The sequence below is a fragment of the Epinephelus lanceolatus genome, chromosome 10 (genome assembly GCF_041903045.1).
Source record: "Epinephelus lanceolatus isolate andai-2023 chromosome 10, ASM4190304v1, whole genome shotgun sequence".
In the NCBI taxonomy this organism is placed as follows: domain Eukaryota; kingdom Metazoa; phylum Chordata; class Actinopteri; order Perciformes; family Serranidae; genus Epinephelus; species Epinephelus lanceolatus.
The window spans coordinates 492,423-514,422 of record NC_135743.1 but is presented as its reverse complement, the minus strand read 5'-3'; the positions used below and the strand labels follow the sequence as shown (position 1 = coordinate 514,422).

Genomic DNA, 22,000 nt, shown 5'->3' with positions numbered 1-22,000 from the left:
GCTGTGGGAAGTTGTTGTCTTCATGATCCAGTTTAAAATCTATCTCAAATAAAATCTGTGATAGTTCAAGTGTTTTTACTTTTTGCAACAGAAAGCTCAGACGTCTGTGATGATGTCATCACACGCACATATTTTAATTTCAATACTCAATATCAAATATTCTGGTTTATTAACCTCCAAAACCCTTTAGCTTTCAGGCTGTACAGATTTTAGGGATAAGAAGAAGTAAAAAAACACCTCTGTGTGTTCTGAAGAAATATTTTTACTGCAGATGAAACTATAAAAACAACTTTTCACTCTGCTCATAAAAATGATCTCAAAACTAAATTATGCACAAAGTTCAAATAACTTCTGGAGTGATGATAAATATTTTGTTTGTTTATTTTTTCAAATTTGATAATAAAATGTTTTTTTTAATTCATGACATCATTTCAACACATTTATCAGTTATTGTGGTTTATTAACAAACAGAATTTTTTAGTTCAGGTTGGACAGATTTTAGGGACATGAAGCGTTTAAAGATACTGACGTCACGTATGCAGCAGCAGACTGTGTCAGAGGTCAAAGGGTTAAAACCTGATGATGATGATGATGATGATGTATGTTCAAGGTCGTGAGGAAGAAAAAGAGCTTGAAATGCTCAGATTTGGGGAACCTGGTTTCTCATATCATCACTGACTGATGGCAGTCTGACCTCAGAGGTCAGAGGTCACCGTGTGCTGTAAACACGACAGATCAGAACCTTCAGCGTTCAGCTGCTGCCGCCGTCAGGAGGCTGATGTCGTATTCACAGACAGTTTGTGAGCAGAGGCTGCGAGCAAGAGTCTCTTTGTCTTCAGTCTTTTGTTTAGTCAGCCGTTGTTCCAGCTTCACTTGGTGGACTCGCTGCTCGGAGGCTTTGGGATCTATTTTTGGGGTTGTGAGGAATGTTGTCTCCCCCTTTTCTCACCCGGAGGAGGGACCTCTCCTCAGCCCCACCGGGGAATACATACGGCCCATAGCATGCTAACCCCTCGTTGTAAAGGCCTGGAGAAGCTCTCAGCGGCGTTCAGTCATAAATAGGATCCAGCTGATTGGCCCAGAGCCAGCACCAGTTTTTTTTTTTTTTCTGAACGACGGAGAGGAGGGAAAGAAGGAATGGGGAGAAATGGATAGGGCCAGTCTTATTTAAGCTCACGGGTCGACTACATCCCCAAATCCTTTCTAGAGACTGGAGCTCCAGCACACCTCATCCTGGGATTAGGGGCCCCGTAAGCCTCATCAGCGCTGGCCAGGAGGTCAGGTTTCAGCCACCATATCCTCCTACAGCTCACCAGGGAATCTGTCTTTTACCTCAGCTCTCTGTTTTCTGTCTCTGTCTGCAGCCGCTGTCTGTTTCTCTCCAGGTCCTGCTGCCAATATTAGCTGTGTGTTTCTGCAGCAGCCGCAGGAAACAGCACGCTAATAAAGAAACACTCTGACAGGCCAGGAGAGGCCCAAACCATACCAACAGTTAGTCTCTGTGTCACCACGTTCATGAACCTCAGCAAGAAAACACCAAGATTAGATTAATACTGAAACAAAAGAATGTGACGGACATCAGAAACCTTCTTTGTATTAATGCAGAATAAATGTTGCACAGCAGCAGCGTTTAGAAGTCTATGTAATATATGTCTCTGTGTGTGGAGTTGTTGATCAGCTGAAACAATCTGCTGTCAGTCAGTAAACTGTGTGAAAGTTCACACACACAGACACACACACAGCAAACCAATGTCAGAGAAACAAGCAGCAACAAATCCTCACTGCTGCAACTCTGAGTGAGAGGAAATAAGTCTCCACAGCAGCAGACGGCGGTCGTCTATATTCATCATTGAAAAAGGGAAACAGGAAGAGCGTCTTGATGCTAGTTAGCCAGTTAGCACATGAACAACACAATCAGAGCATATTTACCGTGCGCCAGTGAACAATAACACAAACCATCAGGAAACATTTCTGCTAAAGAGAAAAATAATCTGACCTCATGGAACAAGTTGGTTTGGTCTCACTCCCTCTGGACTGTAGCTCCTCCTTTACTCACTGACGCTCCTCTGCTCCTCACCTGAGCTCAGCTGAGGCCTACAAATAGACAAACGGACCAACAGTGCGGGACACGTTGTAGCGTCGAGGGCGATAAACACTCAGTGATGTCCGACTGTTGGCTTCATGTGCCAGGACGTCTCAGTGTGTCAGGACGTCTCAGTGACAGCTGGGAGCTCTGACACTCAGCAGCTGATGGAGGTCCCTCACACACTGTGGCTGCAGGTGAATACACACACACACACACACACACACACACAGATCTGTTCATGATGACGATGGTGATGGTGATGATGGCTGCGGAGACGTCTGAAGCTTTACAGAGTGACGAGGGACACTGATGATGTCATTTATCAAGTGTAGATATGAGAACATCAGACAGAACAGATGACCTCACGTCTCTTCCTGAAACCACAGCTGGACACACCTGGTCTCCAGGGACACGCCCACTTTAACATTCAGGGCCAATAACTGATGTTTAAAGTTACGATGTGATTGACAGCTGATGCTGATGGTTTTAGTTGTTATTTATTCTGCTGTTGTTTCCAGGGAAACAATGAAATCTACATTTTAAAATAGTAACTGATCAGTTTTAAAGTCACTCGGTCCTTCGTCACGCTGCCTTTATTGAGCACAGAAATAATCAGACACATTTATCCTTTAATATGAACTTCTTCAAAACTGCTTCAAAATACTTTTTTACCACATATTGAATCTCATAATCACCTTTGTAACATCTGTGTCACAGTGCTGAGAAAACATCGACACATTTCTCCTTCAAACAGCTGAATTTATCACCAAAAACTACATTTTACAACATGACCCTGAACACATCATGACAACGTTATAATGTACCTTTGACCAATATTCATTTTAACTGAACAGAGCTTGAACACATCATCATGTGACTCAGTGTAACCTCTGTCAGCTGTTCGCTCCTTAGTCTGAGACACACTGACATCAGTGATGTCATCAGTGATGTCATCATATCAGCTGAGAGGCTATAAATGTATTTATATCAAATAAACATGTTTGTAACGACGTGTGTTGTTGTTGTTGTTTGGAGCTGTTTGTTTGTGCATTACTGCTGTTGGTTGGTCTGATTAATGTCTGTGTGGCGTCCTCAGATCAGCTGCTGGTGCCTCTTCTTCTGGTGCATCTTGTATATGTACAGTGTGTGTGTGTGTGTGTGTGTGTGTGTGTGTGTGACCTCAGATCAGCCGCCTCCATCACCCAGCAGGGGGCGGAGCCTAAGAGTCATGTGATGTTGGCTTTCATAAATAAAACCAAATTTAAACTGAGTTGAACTGACCACCTGTCTGTCTATCTGTCTGTCTGTCTGTCTGTCTCATATAGGAGCTGTCTGTCTTCTCGGGACCCGTACTGTATCTGGCTGAGGTCGGGCAGCTGTGCCACCGTCTCACCTGGCATCAAGTAAGTCTCTCACTCACACACACACACACACACACACACACACACACACACACACACACACTGGTGTCACCTGGAAGAACACATGTCCTGACCTCAGCGGTTGGGGGCGTGGCCTGAGGTGCAGGGTGCTTCAGACTCATTACCAGCTGAGCAGTAATTTCCTGCCTGATGTGAGTAGTTCAGAAGAGACGTCTCCAATCATGAAGCTCCGAGGGACAGAAGTCTAATCAGAGCGTCCAGCAGGAGGCGACGGCTCTTAATTCTTCTCTGGACGCACTCTTGCTAATAAGTGAGTTCAGCCGCCGTGCTGTTTGGGCGCAGACGTTATTAGTTCTCTAACTCGCGGTCACAGCGGACACATTTGGAACTCAGTCAATAACATGAAGCAATCATTTTCATATCTCCAGCGCCGGGCCGAGGACTCCTGATAATCAATAACTAATCTCCAGTCAGACACGTGGGCAACAAGTCCTGTCTGACACACACACACACACACACACACACACACACACACCGCATCCATCTGAATTATTCACCTGTGGGCGGAGTCAAAGCCTCCTGTGAGGGCGGACGCAGCATGAAGTGATGGTCGGTGTTAAAATAAGACTCAACCTCAGTTCAGCTGAAACAACTAAAGTCTTTAAATGTTTAAAATCAGGTCGGTGTTACTTTTCATTGTGACATCACCAGGCCTGGAACTTCGCCATTTTAGGGGCGAGGCCACTTGGCCTGTCGTTTTGTCAGTAGGGCTGTACCCAGATATTCAGATATTCGAATATTCATTTCTATGGGTAGGTAAAATTTGGTATTTGATATTCTTTTTTCTTTTCTTTTCTTTTTTTTTTCACATTTTTTGTGGTGCTAAATGCAGTCTTTTTGTTGTTGGTAAATGTAGGTTATCAATAAAAATCAAAACTTTTAAATTGCATTGTTAAAAATGTGAAAATATAGTATCTCCTACCAACGGAGCTTGTGTGCACGTCACGCTTGAGCGCATCTGTCTGAGGCTGTGGATCAAGTTTTACCACTTTATCACTATTCCCTCTCACTTGTAGCTGTTTTTTCGTTATCTTTTGAATTTAATATGAATTATGGAACCGTTTTTGTCAACGTTTGTTTCCCCCGTTTTGTACAATAAATTATTATTTAAAGTTTCAACAAGTTTCTTTTGGAGTGCGTGACACAAGTGTGTTTTGAAAACGGCCGCGGACTGTCACCTGCTCAACGCATCAGTACCTTCGGATGCCATGACAGTAATAGCCAATAATGTCAAAATATCATTTACAGACCGATTTAACAGACGATCACTGCTGCCCGACCCGCAGGTCCATTTGCGGGTCCCGCGGGTTACGGGTTGACCCGCGCATCACTGCTCAGCTCAGTCTATAAATGCAGTACACAACAGTAGACATTATATTCTATTCAGGCCGGCAGAACCAGCAGCACATCGGCTCTACAGTGCACGGCACTGCTGATTAACCATTTTATTGCAGCACAGAGTGTCTGCCAGCAACCAGTTACTTGCAGAGGCTTCCTACAGCTTGTTTCAACGGTTCCAATGTAATCAGAAGACAAATTAAACAGGATGAAGTCTAGCCAATGTGAAAATCAAAAGAAAGCATAGAATAATGTACTGAAGAAGACTGTTGTGCCATCACATTATTTGTGGTTTGAGAGCAAAGATCCGGTCGCTGCTGTGCAAAACTCCGCAATACAATTAGGTCCGAAAAACCCCCGACATCATTCCTCCTGACATCACAATACTGAGTGAAGAAAGTCATGTTATCTCAGCATGAAGACAAACATCAGTATCAGTCATTCATCCTGCTCTCTGTCCGTCCTCTACTGAGGACACTCACTGTCTGCAGGTCGCTGCCTCAGGTACATGTTCAGATAAAGTGTTAGCCTACACACAGACAGCTTTCATTTAGTTTGTCTTTTTTGCTGTTAGCACCGCGAGCGCGATGTGCTTGTGTCGACCACAATCATAAATCGTCATAGCGGTGAATGAGAGACTGCGGACAGAGCAGATTGAAATATGGCTTTCTACATGCTGATCACATGTATTGATAAAGTATTGGCTTTCTACATGCTGATCACATGTGTTAATAAAGTATTGGCTTGGCTGGCAGAGGATTTATTGCACTCACTCACAGTAACAAGTGTAGTTGTCGTTAACTAGAGTCATCTTGAAGTTATATTCCCTTCACCTGCACCGCGGCCCCACCGCTGCAAAGCGATGATACATGAAACCGAAACTTTAAAAAGTAATGTTGATAATAGCGGAGCTTACTGTTATTACGGTCTTGATTAAACTTGCTTTGGGTTATTTAATACCGGGTCTCGGTACCGAACCCTGCCCGGGCATTTGATGAAGTCTCCTGGTTGGCCAGTGATAGACTGGTGTTGCCCAATAAGAATCCAGAATGTCATCGCAGTTTTTTTTCCTCAATAGACGCAGGTGTCAAAGCCGTGTTGACAGGAAAGAGCCAGAGGAGAAAACCGCAACATCACCTGGAGCAGTGCAGGCAGGGCATCAAGGCCACTGTGGCCTTAGGGCAGATATTTTTTTTCAAGGGCACAGGGCCAAATGAGGAGGGCACGAGGGCCGTAGCTCGTGGGTGTTTATGCAGGTTAATGTGCTCTGCGCTCACACAGTCTTTTAGTTCCTGAAAAAGTTGTGAGATTTGACAGTTTTCCAGGCCTGGAACTGGAGTTCAGTGATTGTTTTGGAAAAGTTTTGAATCTACGTTGTTTCAGCTGTTGTTTAAAATATGTTCATAAAAATGAAATGTCTCCATGTCCCGAGGAGATAAAATCTGCTTTGATTTGACCAAAATTCTGAGCTGATAAAACTTCTCAGTGCGTCCAAGAAGACACCAGGATTTTTTATGTTATTATGCAGGTTAGCAGACAGGAGTGCATCAGTCAGGCTGCTGACGGAGCTGAAAGAACGAACATGATCACTGCAGTTTGGTTTCATTTAGTTGGAGGAAGTTTGTTGCTGTGCATCTTTTAATGTTGTTGAGACAGTGACAGAGGTTTTCCTGTGAGCAGGTTGTGTCAGGTGTTACTGATCAGTAAAAACAGAGATACAGACCGAGGTGTTTCTCTAAGATGGAGCCGAGGGGAAGCATGTGTGATGAGAACAGGAGAGGGCCGAGAACTGGACCCTGGGGGACTCCAGAGTTAACGGGCGCAGGGGAACAGTTTATAGGGTCAGGTTGGAGGTGAACCATTCAAAGAACAGGTATATTAAATATTTCAGAGTTGATTAGAGATGCTAATATTCACACTTTGTTCCCTTCACACAGCTGACTGGACTTCATATTTACCACAGGAGCATCTCCTCATCTCTTTATCTCCTCGTCTGACTGTCAGCAGAAATATTCTCAGTGAAACTGTTTTTAAGGCTCCGCTGACTGTCTGTCTCTGACAAATCAGACACTCAACCTGTGTGAGCTGAGCGCAGATGAAGGACAGCAGGTGTATTCACAGCAGTTAGAGTAGATTTCAGAGGTGACCTCGAGTCACGGCGTCCATTCAGACTCCTCAAACCACTCGAATTCGCCTTTTCTCTGCTCATTCGTGCTTCAGGGTAAAGTTCCTGTCAGCCAGTGGAGCTTCAGATTTGTGAGGAGGTTTTTAGTGACGGAGAACAAACTGAACAGATGGATGAACAGCAGAGAGGTCGATCGTGTCGCTGAAGCTCTGGAAAGGTTTTTATTCACAGTGACCCTGCTCTCCATGAAGGAGTAACTAAACTCCTAGGCCTCCAGCTGACATTAATGCTTTAATACTGTTCAGCAGGATGTGTCTCACTATGACGTCCTGTCTCGACACCACCTTTACACATTTACACAGAACCACATGACGGCGGCATCATTTAGCCAACACACACACACACACACGTGGTTACGTTTAGCCGACACACACACACACGTGGTTACATTTAGCCAACACACACACGTGGTTACGTTTAGCCAACACACACACGTGGTTACGTTTAGCCAACACACACACACGTGGTTACGTTTAGCCGACACACACATGTGGTCACGTTTAGCCGGCACACACGTGGTTACGTTTAGCCAACACACACATGTGGTTACGTTTAGCCAACACACACACACACACACACACGTGGTTACATTTGGCCAACACACACACACACACACACACGTGGTTACGTTTAGCCAACACACACACATGGTTACGTTTAGCCAACACACACACACGTGGTTACATTTAGCCAACACACACACGTGGTTACATTTGGCCAACACACACACACACACACACACACACGTGGTTACATTTGGCCAACACACACACACACACACACACACACACACGTGGTTATGTTTAGCCAACACACACACATGGTTACGTTTAGCCAACACACACACACGTGGTTACATTTAGCCAACACACACATGTGGTTACATTTAGCCAACACACACGTGGTTACATTTAGCCAACACACACACGTGGTTACGTTTAGCCAACACACACATGTGGTTATGTTTAGCCAACACACACACACGTGGTTACATTTAGCCAACATACACATATGGTTACGTTTAGCCAACACACACATGTGGTTACATTTAGCCAACACACACATGTGGTTATGTTTAGCCAACACACACACACACGTGGTTACATTTAGCCAACACACACACACACACACACACGTGGTTACGTTTAGCCAACACACACATGTGGTTACGTTTAGCCAACACACACACACACACACACACGTGGTTACATTTGGCCAACACACACACACACACACACACGTGGTTACGTTTAGCCAACACACACACATGGTTACGTTTAGCCAACACACACACACGTGGTTACATTTAGCCAACACACACACGTGGTTACATTTGGCCAACACACACACACACACACACACGTGGTTACATTTGGCCAACACACACACACACACACGTGGTTACGTTTAGCCAACACACACACGGTTACGTTTAGCCAACACACACACGTGGTTACATTTAGCCAACACACACATGTGGTTACATTTAGCCAACACACACATGTGGTTACGTTTAGCCAACACACACATGTGGTTACGTTTAGCCAACACACACATGTGGTTACATTTAGCCAACACACACATGTGGTTATGTTTAGCCAACACACACACACGTGGTTACATTTAGCCAACATACACATATGGTTACGTTTAGCCAACACACACATGTGGTTACATTTAGCCAACACACACATGTGGTTACGTTTAGCCAACACACACACACGTGGTTACGTTTAGCCAACACACACATGTGGTTACATTTAGCCAACACACACATGTGGTTATGTTTAGCCAACACACACACACATGGTTACGTTTAGCCAACACACACACACATGGTTACATTTAGCCAACACACACACGTGGTTACGTTTAGCCAACACACACACACGTGGTTACGTTTAGCCAACACACACACATGGTTACATTTAGCCAACACACACACACGGTTACATTTAGCCAACACACACACATAGTTATGTTTAGCCAACACACACACACGTGGTTACATTTAGCCAACACACACATGTGGTTACGTTTAGCCAACACACACACACGTGGTTACGTTTAGCCAACACACACACATGGGTACGTTTAGCCAACACACACACACGGTTGGGTTTAGGAAAAAAGAAGGGTTTGACTTTTAGGTCAAACAGGAAGTGAACACCGGCCTCCTGGGTGAAGATCCGTGGTTGTTGGACCCATCCACCACCCCTTCCACGTGCCCTACTCAGACTTTTGCCACCATAGCTTTTGTTGTCCTACCACATTTCCCCCTGTTGGGGGACACTGACACTGTTGGGCATCATTTAACAATAATGGCAACGTGACAGCACAGCTTTTTTTTGTCTTTGTCTGACGCTGGAAGTCACTAACCACGTGCCGGATTTTGATGACTTTGGAGTGAGACCAGGTTGTTTTACCAACAGGATGTATTGATTGAACTGATTGATTTTAATGTGAAAGGGTGTTTCCTCTGGTTTTTGGTAGTTCGTCTTCAGTTAATTACAATGGATGTGTCGCCCCTCCGGCTGTATCAGCAGTAAAAGTATTTCCCAAAATGTTGGACTATTCCTTTAATGGTCGGTTCATAGTTCTTCTGTCAGGTACATCACACAGTGTTAATCTGTGTGACTCGTTGTCTTCGGACCTTTGAGTGGTGCTGAACGTGTCCTGCGGTCCTTCTGAAGGGGGAGTGTTAAATCTGATGATGTACATCCTGTTGAGACGGAGGATTGAATGAGTTCAGAAGGAGCATGAAAAGACTTTAGTTTGACCTGTTGATCCTTCCTGCTGAACTCTGAGCTCTTCATTAAAGACGCTGTGAGGAGGTGATGTGATGAGAGGGTTATTACAGATGTGTGTGTGTAACGAGTCAGGGAGAGACAAGGTTTTTAATTTGACTTTAAGGTTTAAGTGTTCAGGGTTTGAATCGCAGGTTGAGGTTCAGATGGCGGTGAAGTGGCGTGTGGTTTGAGGTCACTACAGCGACCTCACAAGTCCAGTAAGATGTGTCAGTGTTGGGGAGAGAGGAAGTGCCGATGTGGTTTCATGCTGGCGAGGAGCTCCAAGCCGCTCGCAGAGGTTTGATTTATGAGTCAGCGTTTAGAGTCCTGGACGGAGAAAGCGATGGAGCAGAACGATAGAGAGAGATGGGCCAAAATATCCTAAACAAGAGGAGGAGGAGTGACGGAGGACAAGTGGGACAGAGGAGGAGGAAAGAGATGTTAAAAAAAGGAGGAGGAATGAAGGAAAGCCAGAAGAAGGAGGGCTGAATGACGGAGAGAACGTTTTCAGTCTGATTCCAGAACATCTGTTTTTCATTTGGGGTTTTTTCTGTTGAGGAAACGATTGTGCTCGGTCGGTCCGACTGTGAGGCCCCGAAGATTTAAATAATATCTTTGTATGTGTGAGTGAGAAGAGGAGAGGAGGGGATGATAAAGGGACAAGGGAAGGACAATGTGAAAGAGACCTGAGCAGAGTTAAAGATGAAGCAGCTCCTCCTCCTCCTCTTTCACATCAGTCTTTCATGGACCATCAGTCTCTTTTCTCCTGCAGTCCTTTCTCATCCAGAGCTGCCATACATTTTAATGACTGATTTGCGGCCGATCCGAGGGGACAGACGAGAGAGAAGAGGGAGGTTTCACAGCCCTCTTCCTCTCTCCGTCTCACACAGTGAAAGACTGTGAGGCCGGTCGGTTCGGCCTCAGACTGTTTGTGGCTGTTTTAGTTTACGTGTCATCCATAATGCATGTGACATCATCACTGTCGCTGAAGCATGATGCCCAAACAGAAGACGACCAAGGACAAAGGATCCTGGATGGGATCAGCTGTGTCTGCAGGTGAAACACCTGAAAGAATACCACTGACAATATTTCATATCTCTGTTACTACCAAATAAATAACACTGTGCAGCACTTCCTGTCTTCCCTTCTGCCTGTGGCCCCGAACACATCTGCTCCTGAAGACTGAACCTTTCAAAGCAGCACAGACACAGTTTGGTTTTAAACAAGGAGTCAAGGTGCACGACTGAAAGAAACAACACAACTCAGCTCTGTTAGCTCTGTCCTGTGGTGTCCCGCAGGGCTCGGTTCCTGATCCTCAGTTATTCTCTCTCAGATGATATCCAGCTGTACGTCTCTTCAAACCTGTGAGCCTCTCGGGTTATCTGACTGTCTTCATGTGATTAGAATTTGGACCTCTGTACATGTTTCACAGCTCAGTGCTGATGAGTTGGAGGTTCTGGTTGTTGCTCCCCCTCATTACACAAAGTATCGGGCCTCTTTCCTCTGCAGCTCACTCACACCTGATTAATTTAAGGGTCATATTTGATCAGTCGACATGATCCTTGACCAAATCTTGTTTTTCCATCCGATAATCTCAGTAAACTGAGATCTGTTGTTTCACCTGCTGGACTGGAAATGATGATACTCATCTTGTATCAACTACAGTAATTCCCTTTACTCCTCGCTGAGTGTTTCTGCTCTGGGTCGACTACAAACAGTCCATTACGTTGCTGCAAGACCATCAGCCGATGATCGGTCGGTACCAGCTGATGAGCAGCAGGTGGAGCTAGAAACGTCACAGCAGCTGCAGGACATGAACTCAGACAGGAAATGGTCTGACAGATGTTGACATGTGACAGACAGCAGCTCCATGTGTTTGGAAAGTCAAGCAGAATAAAACCACTTCCTGCTTGATGGTGGCGTTCAGCTGTTTGCTCATGTGCATGAACACCAGAGAAGCTCCATTACTCTGGCGTGTTTCTCCAGACGTAAAGGTGACCCGTCATCCTTCTAGTTAACTCAGCTGTGTTTAGGAGCTTTGTTTCACCTCAGCTCACAGTGAGGAGTCTCCTGCTGTTTAATGACTGATGGGAGAGGAGGGAAGGATCCCTGCTCACAGCTTTCAGACTTTGATCTGTGATGAAGGATCAGAGGTGGACAGAGCTCCGGCTGAAGGATTTACATGTTAGAAAGGTTGGAAACAAACATTTTAATCAAGTCAAATAAAACTGACAGCTTCAGGTTGTCGAGACTCGTTCTCAGGTGGTGTCATAGCGACTCTTTGGATCGGTGGTTCGATCTGATGACAAAGTCTTTGGTGTGAGACGACCTGAGAATGAGACTCAGCAATCAGCTGTCTGTCCCCAGTTTCACACAGAGACGTTCAGAAAACTTTGCTTGATACTGAAGAAATCAAACTGCTGTGATTTATGGTGTGATGTCAAAAACCAACTGCTGTATTATATATACATCCTCTCTTTGTTTAAGTTAAAGTCAGTGTTTGTTTCAGACTGTTTTCTTCTGGATCGTCCCCTCCTGTTTCACATCACATTACATCCCTCCGTCCTCAGGAAACATTCAGGATGACAGCGTAGAGTCAGAGGGGCGGAGTCTGTAGTGAATTAGAGCAGGTGTAATTTAGTGCTCCAGGTGTGTGTGTGTGTGTGTGTGTGTGTGTGTGCATGCATGAAGCGTCCTCCTCTCAGCAGGTTTAACAAACACACGTCCTTAAAGCTGACGGTCTGACGGCTGATTAACTCTCTGAACTGATGTTTGAGCCTCTGGCTGTGTTCAGCGTTTCTTCTTCTTCTGTTTGTCTCGACAAAGAAAACCTGTGTTTGTACAACGTCTCGCCTGTGTGTGTGTGTGTGTGTGTGTGTGTGTGTGTGTGTGTGTGTGTGTGTGTGTTTGTGTGTGAGTGAGAGAGCTGCAGGGTTGTTCAGGTTACAGAAGGAACTAATTGGTTTGTTGCAGAGGGGCGTGTGTGCTCATATGGAGTGTTTCAGCGTGACTGTCGGATCATTACGCTCTTGCAGGACGTGAGTCCGTGTCTGTTTCATTTGCTTCGTTTCAACATGTAGGAAGATTGTAGCCGTCGCTGCTCAGGTAGAAGAGCTGCTGCTCCGCCATGCTTCAGCTCAGTCTCATTACTCAGCTGATGAACGGATGAGTGTTTGATTTGTGATTGACTGGAAGGTGAAAGATGGAGAATCAGCTCAGAGATCATCAGATCGTCTCTCCGTCACTGTGGACGAGCTTCAGGAGGAGAGTTCACACTCACAGCAGGAAGTTCATGACACACTGAAAGATTTAAAAGACTTTAGTTTATATTGAACTCATCGTGATCATTTATTTAATCAGAGTTTACACAAAAGAGCAACTCATCCATACTGAGCATCAGATCTACCAACTTTTATTCAGTCAGTAGTCACTGTGTTCTTACATCAGATTCACCCTCTCACACCAACATCATTTATTTATTTAAGGATTTCACACCATTTGGACAATACAATAAAAAAATGAAAGAAAAAAAATATAACACTGGTAAAAGTAAAGTCCCAGATGAGCCTGTACGTGGCCTCAACTCATGAACTGTATTAGAATCAACAACACGAGTCAAACGATTAAATTAAACATAACAAGCCAAAAGCATAGTGAAATAAATTAATCAATGCAATGTTGATCGTATTAAGATATTAATAATGAAATAATAATAACAATAAAGACAATAATTACAGCAACAAAAGCAAACAGCTACTATGATAATAACAACAATAAAGTGAGTACGTCAGTGAGTGTACACAGGTTATTAAACACTGCAAATGATCACGTTCACTCAGGTGTTGTGTTTCCATCACTGCTGATGGGAGCTGATCTCATGTTGTGTCTCAGAGAACGAGCTGCTGCCTCTGGGAGGAGACTGAGAGCGACTGACTGCAGACTGAAGACTGTTAGACATTCATTCATGTCTATAAAGCATTGAAACAAAGTCAGATGGAGGAGAATTCTGCGTCATGATGATGATGATATCACGATTTGTGTTTTTGTGTTTTAGATCTTTATATTTTTTATTTATTTATCTTTTGTTTCGTTGCGTCTCATGTCCTGATTGTTACATGTGCTGCACACTGTTGACTCTATTATGTTGTATTTATATGGCAGCAGTTTGGGTGACAACAGCGGAGTCATGTGACCTCAGACTGAATGCAGATTGTAACGTTTCCTGTTACATTAAAAGCTTGTGGGTCTTTGTGCGGAGGAAACAAAGCTATACAGCAGTGAGAACAGGAAGTGAAACACTTCAGTGTATTTCTCTGGTTCCTGCTGAGCGGTGGTGAAATGACAGAGATCGCAGAAATGTTGTCTGTACCTGTGTATGACTGTGGGAGGTTCAGGTGCAGAAACATTGGTGGGAAATGACAGGTTCAGTTGTTTCTCTGACACTCAGCAGTGCTACAGTCAGACATTTATTACAGAGCAGATAAACTCCAGGTATCAATTTGACCAGCAGCAGCAGCTGAAACACAAAGTGCTGTGTGGTGGTGTGTGTGTGTGTGTGTGCGCGTGTGTGTGTGTGTGTGTGTGGGGGAATCTGCTGAACGCTGCACAACTCATGATAGAAAAGTTTCAGGGTCGGATTTTCTCTTCAGGTCGGAGCGTCGTCCCAACAACCGACACAGTGACCTCACACAGACGCAGTGACCTCACACAGACACACAGCCAATCAGACGTTGTTCCTCATCAGCAGGAGCGTTCCTGAGGAGACTCCAGAGGAGGTTTGTCCAGGTGGACTGATGCAGATGTCCTGACGTGTCTCTTTGTCTTATTTCAGAGGCGGCTTTGAGCAGGATGTGGAGAGTGGCTCCCAGCAGCAGCCTGATACCTGCCACGGTGAGACACATTTATTTATCCTTAAAGACATGTGTGATGTGACGGGAGGAACAGGTGACTGTAGATCTGACACACTCAAATCAAACATCACAGTCTTTCCTTCATCAGCGCAGCAGCTCGTGATGAAGAGGATGTTCATCGTTTCCTCTCAGAGAGGCTTAACAGAAGATAAAGTGGGTTGTTCCAGATCTGTTCGATGTGTCTCTGATGTGATGAACTATTATTCTTTTGTCTCCACCATCATGTCTGCTCCATCCAACAGTGACACAGCAGTAAAGCAGTCAGTAAAATAAGAACGACAGAAACCAAGACAGGACGAAGATCAGATCAGAACATGTGATCAAGTGACATTAAAGAACAGCTTTTTATTGCACAGACAAACTTCTCCTTGAGATGGAACATGTGACCAGGAACAGTTTAACCCTTTGAACTCTGCAGTAGAAATGGTGCACCAGTGTCTACAGTTGTATTTCTGATTATTGTGATGTCATTTCCTGGTTGTCTTCAAATGCTTCATCTCCCTAAACGCTATATAACTTATGCTGAAAGATCTGTGACTCAATAAACCACAATAACTGACGGAGGTTTCCTGGAGGGAGCTCCTTATTTAAACTAATCAATCAGCTGTTCCTCTGTCCTGCACCTTTAACGCGCCGTGACCACACACTGATGATGTCATGTCTTTGTTTGTGTTCCTGCAGACGTCCTGGCGACCACTCGGAAGCAGAACACGGCGCTGGATTCAGCGTATGGTCAGTGGACATGTCTTTATCTCTGACCACTGACCTCTGACCTCAGGGCTGTTGATTTGTTTGTTTGTGTTTTGTGTTGTGATGTCACTGAGTGAAACGTGACGGCGACTCGTCATCATTGAACATGAACCTTCTCACCGCTGCCACTGTGTGTGGAGCAGCTTCCTGTCCACAGAGGAAATGCTCCAGCAGCTGGATGAGTGGAGCTTCCTCCTCTTCCTCCTCTTCCTCCTCTTTCTCCATCTCCTCCTCTTTCTCCACCTCCTCCTCTTCCTCCTCCTCCTCCTCCTCAGCCAGTCTGACAGCTTCAACATTGGGTCCTGCGCTGGACGAGCGGCCTAATGCCCTGTATCAAGACGGATCATCATCCCTGTCACGTCCCATTACTCCCCCACTGGCCACCGCACACGGCCCCTGGCACGGCCCGAATAGAAATAGAAGCGGCGGCGAGCTGGCGGCCCCTCAGATAAGATTGAGGAGGTGGTGTCCAGACAATTTTCCAACATTCAAAAGCAGTCCTTTTCAATCAGATAGCTGTTGGCCGGCCTCGTCACTTTTATCTGCACAACTGAAGCTCCGCCTCAACTTCAGGACCAGTTTGTAAGACTTGCTCAAAGTCACATCCCTTTGTCAGCGGACAAATTAGGACACGGGGGAGCTAATGGCGCCGGTTGATTAGTAACAGCAATGAGCCCACGCTGCTGAGAGATGTCGGCCATTACTGCTCAGTATAAGCATCCGTCCTGCGTCTCTGAGGCGGCGGTGTGAACCAGAGGCTTTGGCCCTGCAGAGTCTCGGTCGACTGCGGGAGGAGTCACCTCTCAGTCTGCGGCGTCCTGCGGGACCGCCGTTACACCGACGCCTCGCTGCGCTGTTTGAAGTTCTCTATACGCAGTCACATTCTGCTTCTGTTGTTTGGTTTTTTTGAGCTGATTCACACAAAAAGCTTTTAAGTCTCGGCACTGAAGATCAATTATCAGCTCCTCTACACAATGAAACAGCCCATATGCCAAACAAAGCTGCTGTCACACTGGGGCTCCGTCCCCCTTCGAACACACACCAAAGAGAGGACGAGTCCTTTCTTCTTCCACGTCCCCATCTCCCAGACAACCCAACACCTGCCTGTGGAGGGAATCAAACGCTCCTCTTTGTTCTTCATCATCAGTAAAAAGGGACAGAAATCTGATCCTCGCTGCTCACACTAACACAATCACTCTAAACTGGAGTAATGAAGTCCTGGAGCTATTGTCCGCCGTGCCAGGGCCAAACACCCCCTGGTGTCCAGTTTTAATTTGCCCGGCGCAGATGGCGAACTGACGGGGCTCCTCATTCAGAGTGAACGCTGTCAACTGGCTTGCAGTGAGGGAGCGAGGACAAGGTGTGAGCTCTGCTTCACGCTAACGTTACAGCGGGCTTATTAGTGCAGGAGCTCGAGCCAATAGCAGCATGCTGCTCGGCGGACCTCAAGGACAACACGGAGCTAATAATGCAATCAAGATGTGGAGCGTGTCATCGGGAGGAATCTGTTTGATAATACGAGGCCTGTGGCAGCAAACGCACCGAGTGGCGCCTGGCATATGTCTGAAATGATTCCAAATGTGGTCGTCATCATGTTCGCTGCTCCGCCTCAAGGTGACGTGTTTCCTGTGAGTCGGCTCAGGAAACACAAACAGTCTCTGTTTAACACTCACTGCAGCCGAGTCTGACCAGGGGTCAGAGGTCAAGGTTAAAGAAAAGCTGCAGTCAGGATGAGGTCATCACTGAGAGTCCGTCAGGCATCATTTAAACGCTGCACTTTGAAACAACTCGATTCAACAATGTTCTTTATCAGTTAACAAGTGCTGGGCGACACATCCGTTACACTCAGTGTGTCACAGCTGGTTCCTCATGGGATCTGTGCAGGGTTCCAACTGTCCTGGAAAACCTGGAAAGTCATGGAAATTAGTTCTTTGGTGTGAAATTGTTACAGTAATTGTCACATGTCACGTAAAAGTTTGGGCGCCTCTGGTCGTTCAGTATAAGATGAACTGATCTCCAAAAGACATGAAGTTAAAGATGAAACATTCCTTCTGTGTTTTAACTGAGATTTAATTTCATCTTTTACAGTTTCAGAATAACAAAAAAAAGAGCCGACCTCAGCCCTAACCTCAGTTGACCTCAACCTGACCTCAGCCCTGACCTCAGCCCTAACCTCAGTTGACCTCAGCCCTGACCTCAGCCCTGACCTCAGTTGACCTCAGCCCTGACCTCAACCTGACCTCACCTCAGCCCTCACCTCAGCCCTCACCTCAGCTCAGCCTGACCTCAGCCCTGACCTCAGTTGACCTCAGCCCTGACCTCAGCCTGACCTCAGCCCTGACCTCACCTCAGCCTGACCTCAGCCCTGACCTCAGCCCTGACCTCACCTCAGCCTGACCTCAGCCCTGACCTCACCTCAGCCTGACTTCAGCCCTGACCTCAGCCCTGACCTCAGCCCTGACCTCAGCCCTGACCTCAGCTCAGCCTGACCTCAGCCTGACCTCAGCCCTGACCTCAGCCTGACCTCAGCCCTCACCTCAGCCCTGACCTCAGCCCTGACTTCACCTCAGCCTGACCTCAGCCCTGACCTCAGTTGACCTCAGCCCTGACCTCAGCCCTGACCTCACCTCAGCCTGACCTCAGCCTGACCTCAGCCCTGACCTCACCTCAGCCTGACCTCAGCCCTGACCTCAGCCTGACCTCAGCCCTGACCTCACCTTAGCCTGACCTCAGCCCTCACCTCAGCCCTGACCTCACCTCAGCCTGACCTCAGCCTGACCTCAGCCCTGACCTTAGCCCTGACCTCAGCCCTGACCTCACCTCAGCCCTGACCTCAGCCCTGACCATATTAGTCTGTGTTCTGATGTTTAAACAGTCACAAAGTGTTAATGATATATTTCTGTCATGATATGTTAGAGTGATAACAGCAGACAGACTGACGGACCGACCGCTGTCTGCGGCGTCACTGATGTCAAGTCCAACTTGTGTTGTGTGTGTGTTCATCATTTTGCTCACTATCATCTCTGCCTCTGTGTTAACGGGTGACGTTTTTTTCTCCACTCACCCTCATGTCTCTGCAGTTGATTCTCCGGCTGATTCACATTTCACTAATCACTCACTCTGTTGCCCCTCCCCCCTCCTCCTCCCCCCCTTCGTTATAACCACAGGGAAGACCACACCCACAAGCGCCAGCACAACCTATCATGGGGCGGCATTCCCAAAGGAGGCAGGTGACCCTGAAAGAGGTACAGGTCCTGATGGCCCTCCCCCCGTGGGGGAACAAGGGTCACCTGACTCGGAGCCAATCAGTGTGGAGATGGAGGGTAAGGGGGAGGGACGTCTGTCCTCAGTGAACCTGCAGGGGGTTGTACTGCTGGGCCCCGAACACCTCACCGTACACGTCTAACCGCACTGACCACTAACATCAACTAATGTTTCACTCTGGAAGAACAGCAGGCACGTCTGCATGGCGTCACCTGACGTCTGCACGGCGTCACCTGATGTCTGCGCTGTGTCACCTGACATTTGCATGGCATCACCTGACGCAGACATGACAGTGGAGTCAACTCCATCAGTTAACGTCCTTTATCCAGGGCTCCACATCACAGTCTGTGACCCTGTTGAACAGTCCATGAGTCCTAAAGCAAGGAAACAACGAAGGAAAGGAGACGACGTCACGTGACAGCTTTTGGATTTTGCTTTGAAGCCAGAGTTTGGTGTCGACTTCTTTCCTCTCCCGCACTGTCAGACAGAGCTGAGATCATTAACAGGGAAACAAACGCCCACATGTAGATAAGAACCGTCAGTGTACGTATGATGTAATCGGGATCACTCATTGTTTGTAGGGAAAAAATATTTTATTACACATTTAAATCAACAGTCACATCACTTTCACCTCGAGCTAAATTCCTGCTGATGTACAAATCTTAAAATATGTTTCTTCTTCGCCTGAGTTCAGTCCGTCCTCCATGGAGACATATTTTTTATAGTGGTCACTGAACTGTGACGTGCTGAATGTCTGAGCTGACGCTTGAACAGGACGGAGATTAACGGTAACGTTAGCGAGGGGCCTTCATGTGTTCATCGTCCTACAGATTGTGGTGTTTGTTCAGGCAGTTTGAGAAGTTTGTCGTGATGTTTTGCAGCAGACATTCGTCTTTAGTTTAGTTCTCAGTGGCATTATTCAGTCGCTCAGTGTCATGACTGCTCTTAGGAAGCGTTTGATTTGATATACAGCAGAGTTTTTCTTTGAGCATTTTAAACGTCACCATTTTAGTCGATCATGAACATTAAACTTTTCCTGTGTTTTTAATCTGCTTGAAGGATTTTCAGTCAGTGGTGACACAAAAAGATACGATGGGTTACGGTGGGATTTGATTTCAACAGAACTGACACCAAACTCTGGCTCCAGTGTTAAACTCAAACTCTGTCACTGACGTCATGACCTTTCCTTCTTCAACAGTTTTATAGTTGACCTGAAGCAGTTGAACACTCAGGAAGTCGTGGTTGAGCGTGTCAGTGTTCTCCCAGGGTGAAATATAACCTCATTAGCTCACTAACTCTGAACTCACCAGTTAAACCAGTCTGTTCGTGCTGATTGATTTCTTTGATCCGAACTCTTGATGAGTGTGATGACATCACTTCCTGGTTCCACCGTGGGCTCAGATAAAAAGTTGAACATCACATGATTTTAGAGGACGTGAAGCGTGTCAGAGGAGGAACTTGGGATGATCAGCCCTTATTAAACACGTCTCCGGCTCTAATTTACTCCTCAGATCAAGTGAAGAACCTGAAACATCACGGCCGTCCCTCATCTTTTATTTAACTCGTCAGCACGAACTAATGTTCCCTCAATGTTTCCGACACACTGAAACATTCAGAGTACAGCAGGAAGCATCGACTGTCTGTTTCTGTGTGACATTTTTTTTAACGTCTGTTAAAGTCCTGACGGCAGCGTCTCATCCAGACTGTCTTTGATCCCTCATGTCTCCGTCCATATTCTGAGATCAACGAGGGTGATTCACACAGTGAATCGTGTAAACAATGTTCAGCTCCCTCGTCACACCTGTAACCACTAAGTTCATTAATAAATATAAACATATGGATTTTATCTATCACAGCACACATCACGGGAAGTGTTGGTGTTAACAGCTGATCTCTCTTGACTCCTCATGTGTTCACACCGAGCACAAATAAAACAATGTGAAGACACAATTAGATGTGAATTTCCACAGGGCGGCACAATGGACGCAGCGTGAATGACGTGAAATATGCAACTTTAGCAGTGCAAATAAGGCGAGTAGCACAAGTCAGCATCATACGCTTTTTGCAAGAGTTGAAAAATCTGAACTTCAGCGACGGATTCATGCCGTCGTAGCCAATCAGCATTGAGATCCTCTGACATATGACACCAAGGATGTACCAGCGGAAGTTCGTTCATCAGTTCAGCGATTTCACACACGTATGCTACGTGTCAACACAAAATATTCTAGTGTTCAACCTTGTACGTGTCACAGGATGCGACTTTGGAGGATGTGACTTAACCCGTCAAAAACAGACCTCGTGTGGACGGCCGCCGCAGGAGATGGTTGTTTGCATGATTCTGTTAAAATGAATCTAAAATAAGAAAATTTATTCTAGAACATTGCTGAATTGCTGAAACATGTTTTTTTAAGTTGACTGTAAAATAAATACAAAATACAACCATATAAATCAGTAAGCCCCTCCCCTCAGCCAAAATAACAAACCTCAGTCCGTCCTCAGTGCTTACAATGATTTGTCACCTCCACCCAGCTCCTCACTATTTAATCACATCTCTATCTTTACGCGCTCCAGCCTCATTAGCTCATACATTGTTAATCTGACTGTTAGTTCATACTGATGAACACCAACAGCTTCCAGAAGGAGTTGATATGGGTCAGAGAGCTCCATGACCACTGCAGGACATCTGTGTGACGTCTGCATGAGCCTCAGATCATCATGTAAAGAAACAAAGAGACAAAGTTATTATGTCCCCCTGAAGATGAGAACATGTTCCTGCAGGTTCAGGAAGAAAACAGGGTTCATTGTGCCATGATTCAGGGAGGACGAGGTGGCATGAGGCGGCGTGAGGCGGTTATTGTCCTCAGCTCAGCAGCACAGACTCCATTTCAGAAGTCCATAAATCCTCAGCAGTGAAAGAAGCTTCCTTCACACAGACACACAGATACAGACTGTCTCTGTGGCTGCAGCCTCAAATGAGAAAAGTCCATCAGAAATAAATAACCAGCAGGGTCCTGAGCCGAGGGTGGGGGGGGTGGGGGGGCAACGCAATCTATTTCAGCCACAGACTGTGACGCTGCTGCTTCAATCAGAGGAGTTCTGGATAACGAAGGAGAGGAAGTCACAGTTCCTCCAGGCTCTCTCACTCACAGTGACTTCTGTCGTCAGATACCAACGAGAAAAGATGTCCTTTCACATCAGTATCATACACAACTGGTCGCCATTTTAGTTAAATAGCG

General features: G+C 46.0%; 1 protein-coding gene across 2 annotated transcripts in view; it reads left to right on the top strand.

Annotated features, from left to right (window-relative positions):
- The window catches only part of sema6cb (semaphorin 6Cb), a 204,217-nt gene that overhangs the window by 169,676 nt on the left and 12,541 nt on the right, over window positions 1-22,000 (top strand). The window contains exons 17-20 of one of the 2 annotated variants that reach the window (XM_078171252.1): window positions 3,412-3,489; window positions 14,672-14,730; window positions 15,432-15,482; window positions 18,668-18,823. In XM_078171252.1, the coding sequence (XP_078027378.1) occupies window positions 3,412-3,489; window positions 14,672-14,730; window positions 15,432-15,482; window positions 18,668-18,823 (344 nt within the window). The remainder of the gene's footprint in view (window positions 1-3,411; window positions 3,490-14,671; window positions 14,731-15,431; window positions 15,483-18,667; window positions 18,824-22,000) is intronic. The other variant, XM_033640692.2, reaches the window with a different exon arrangement.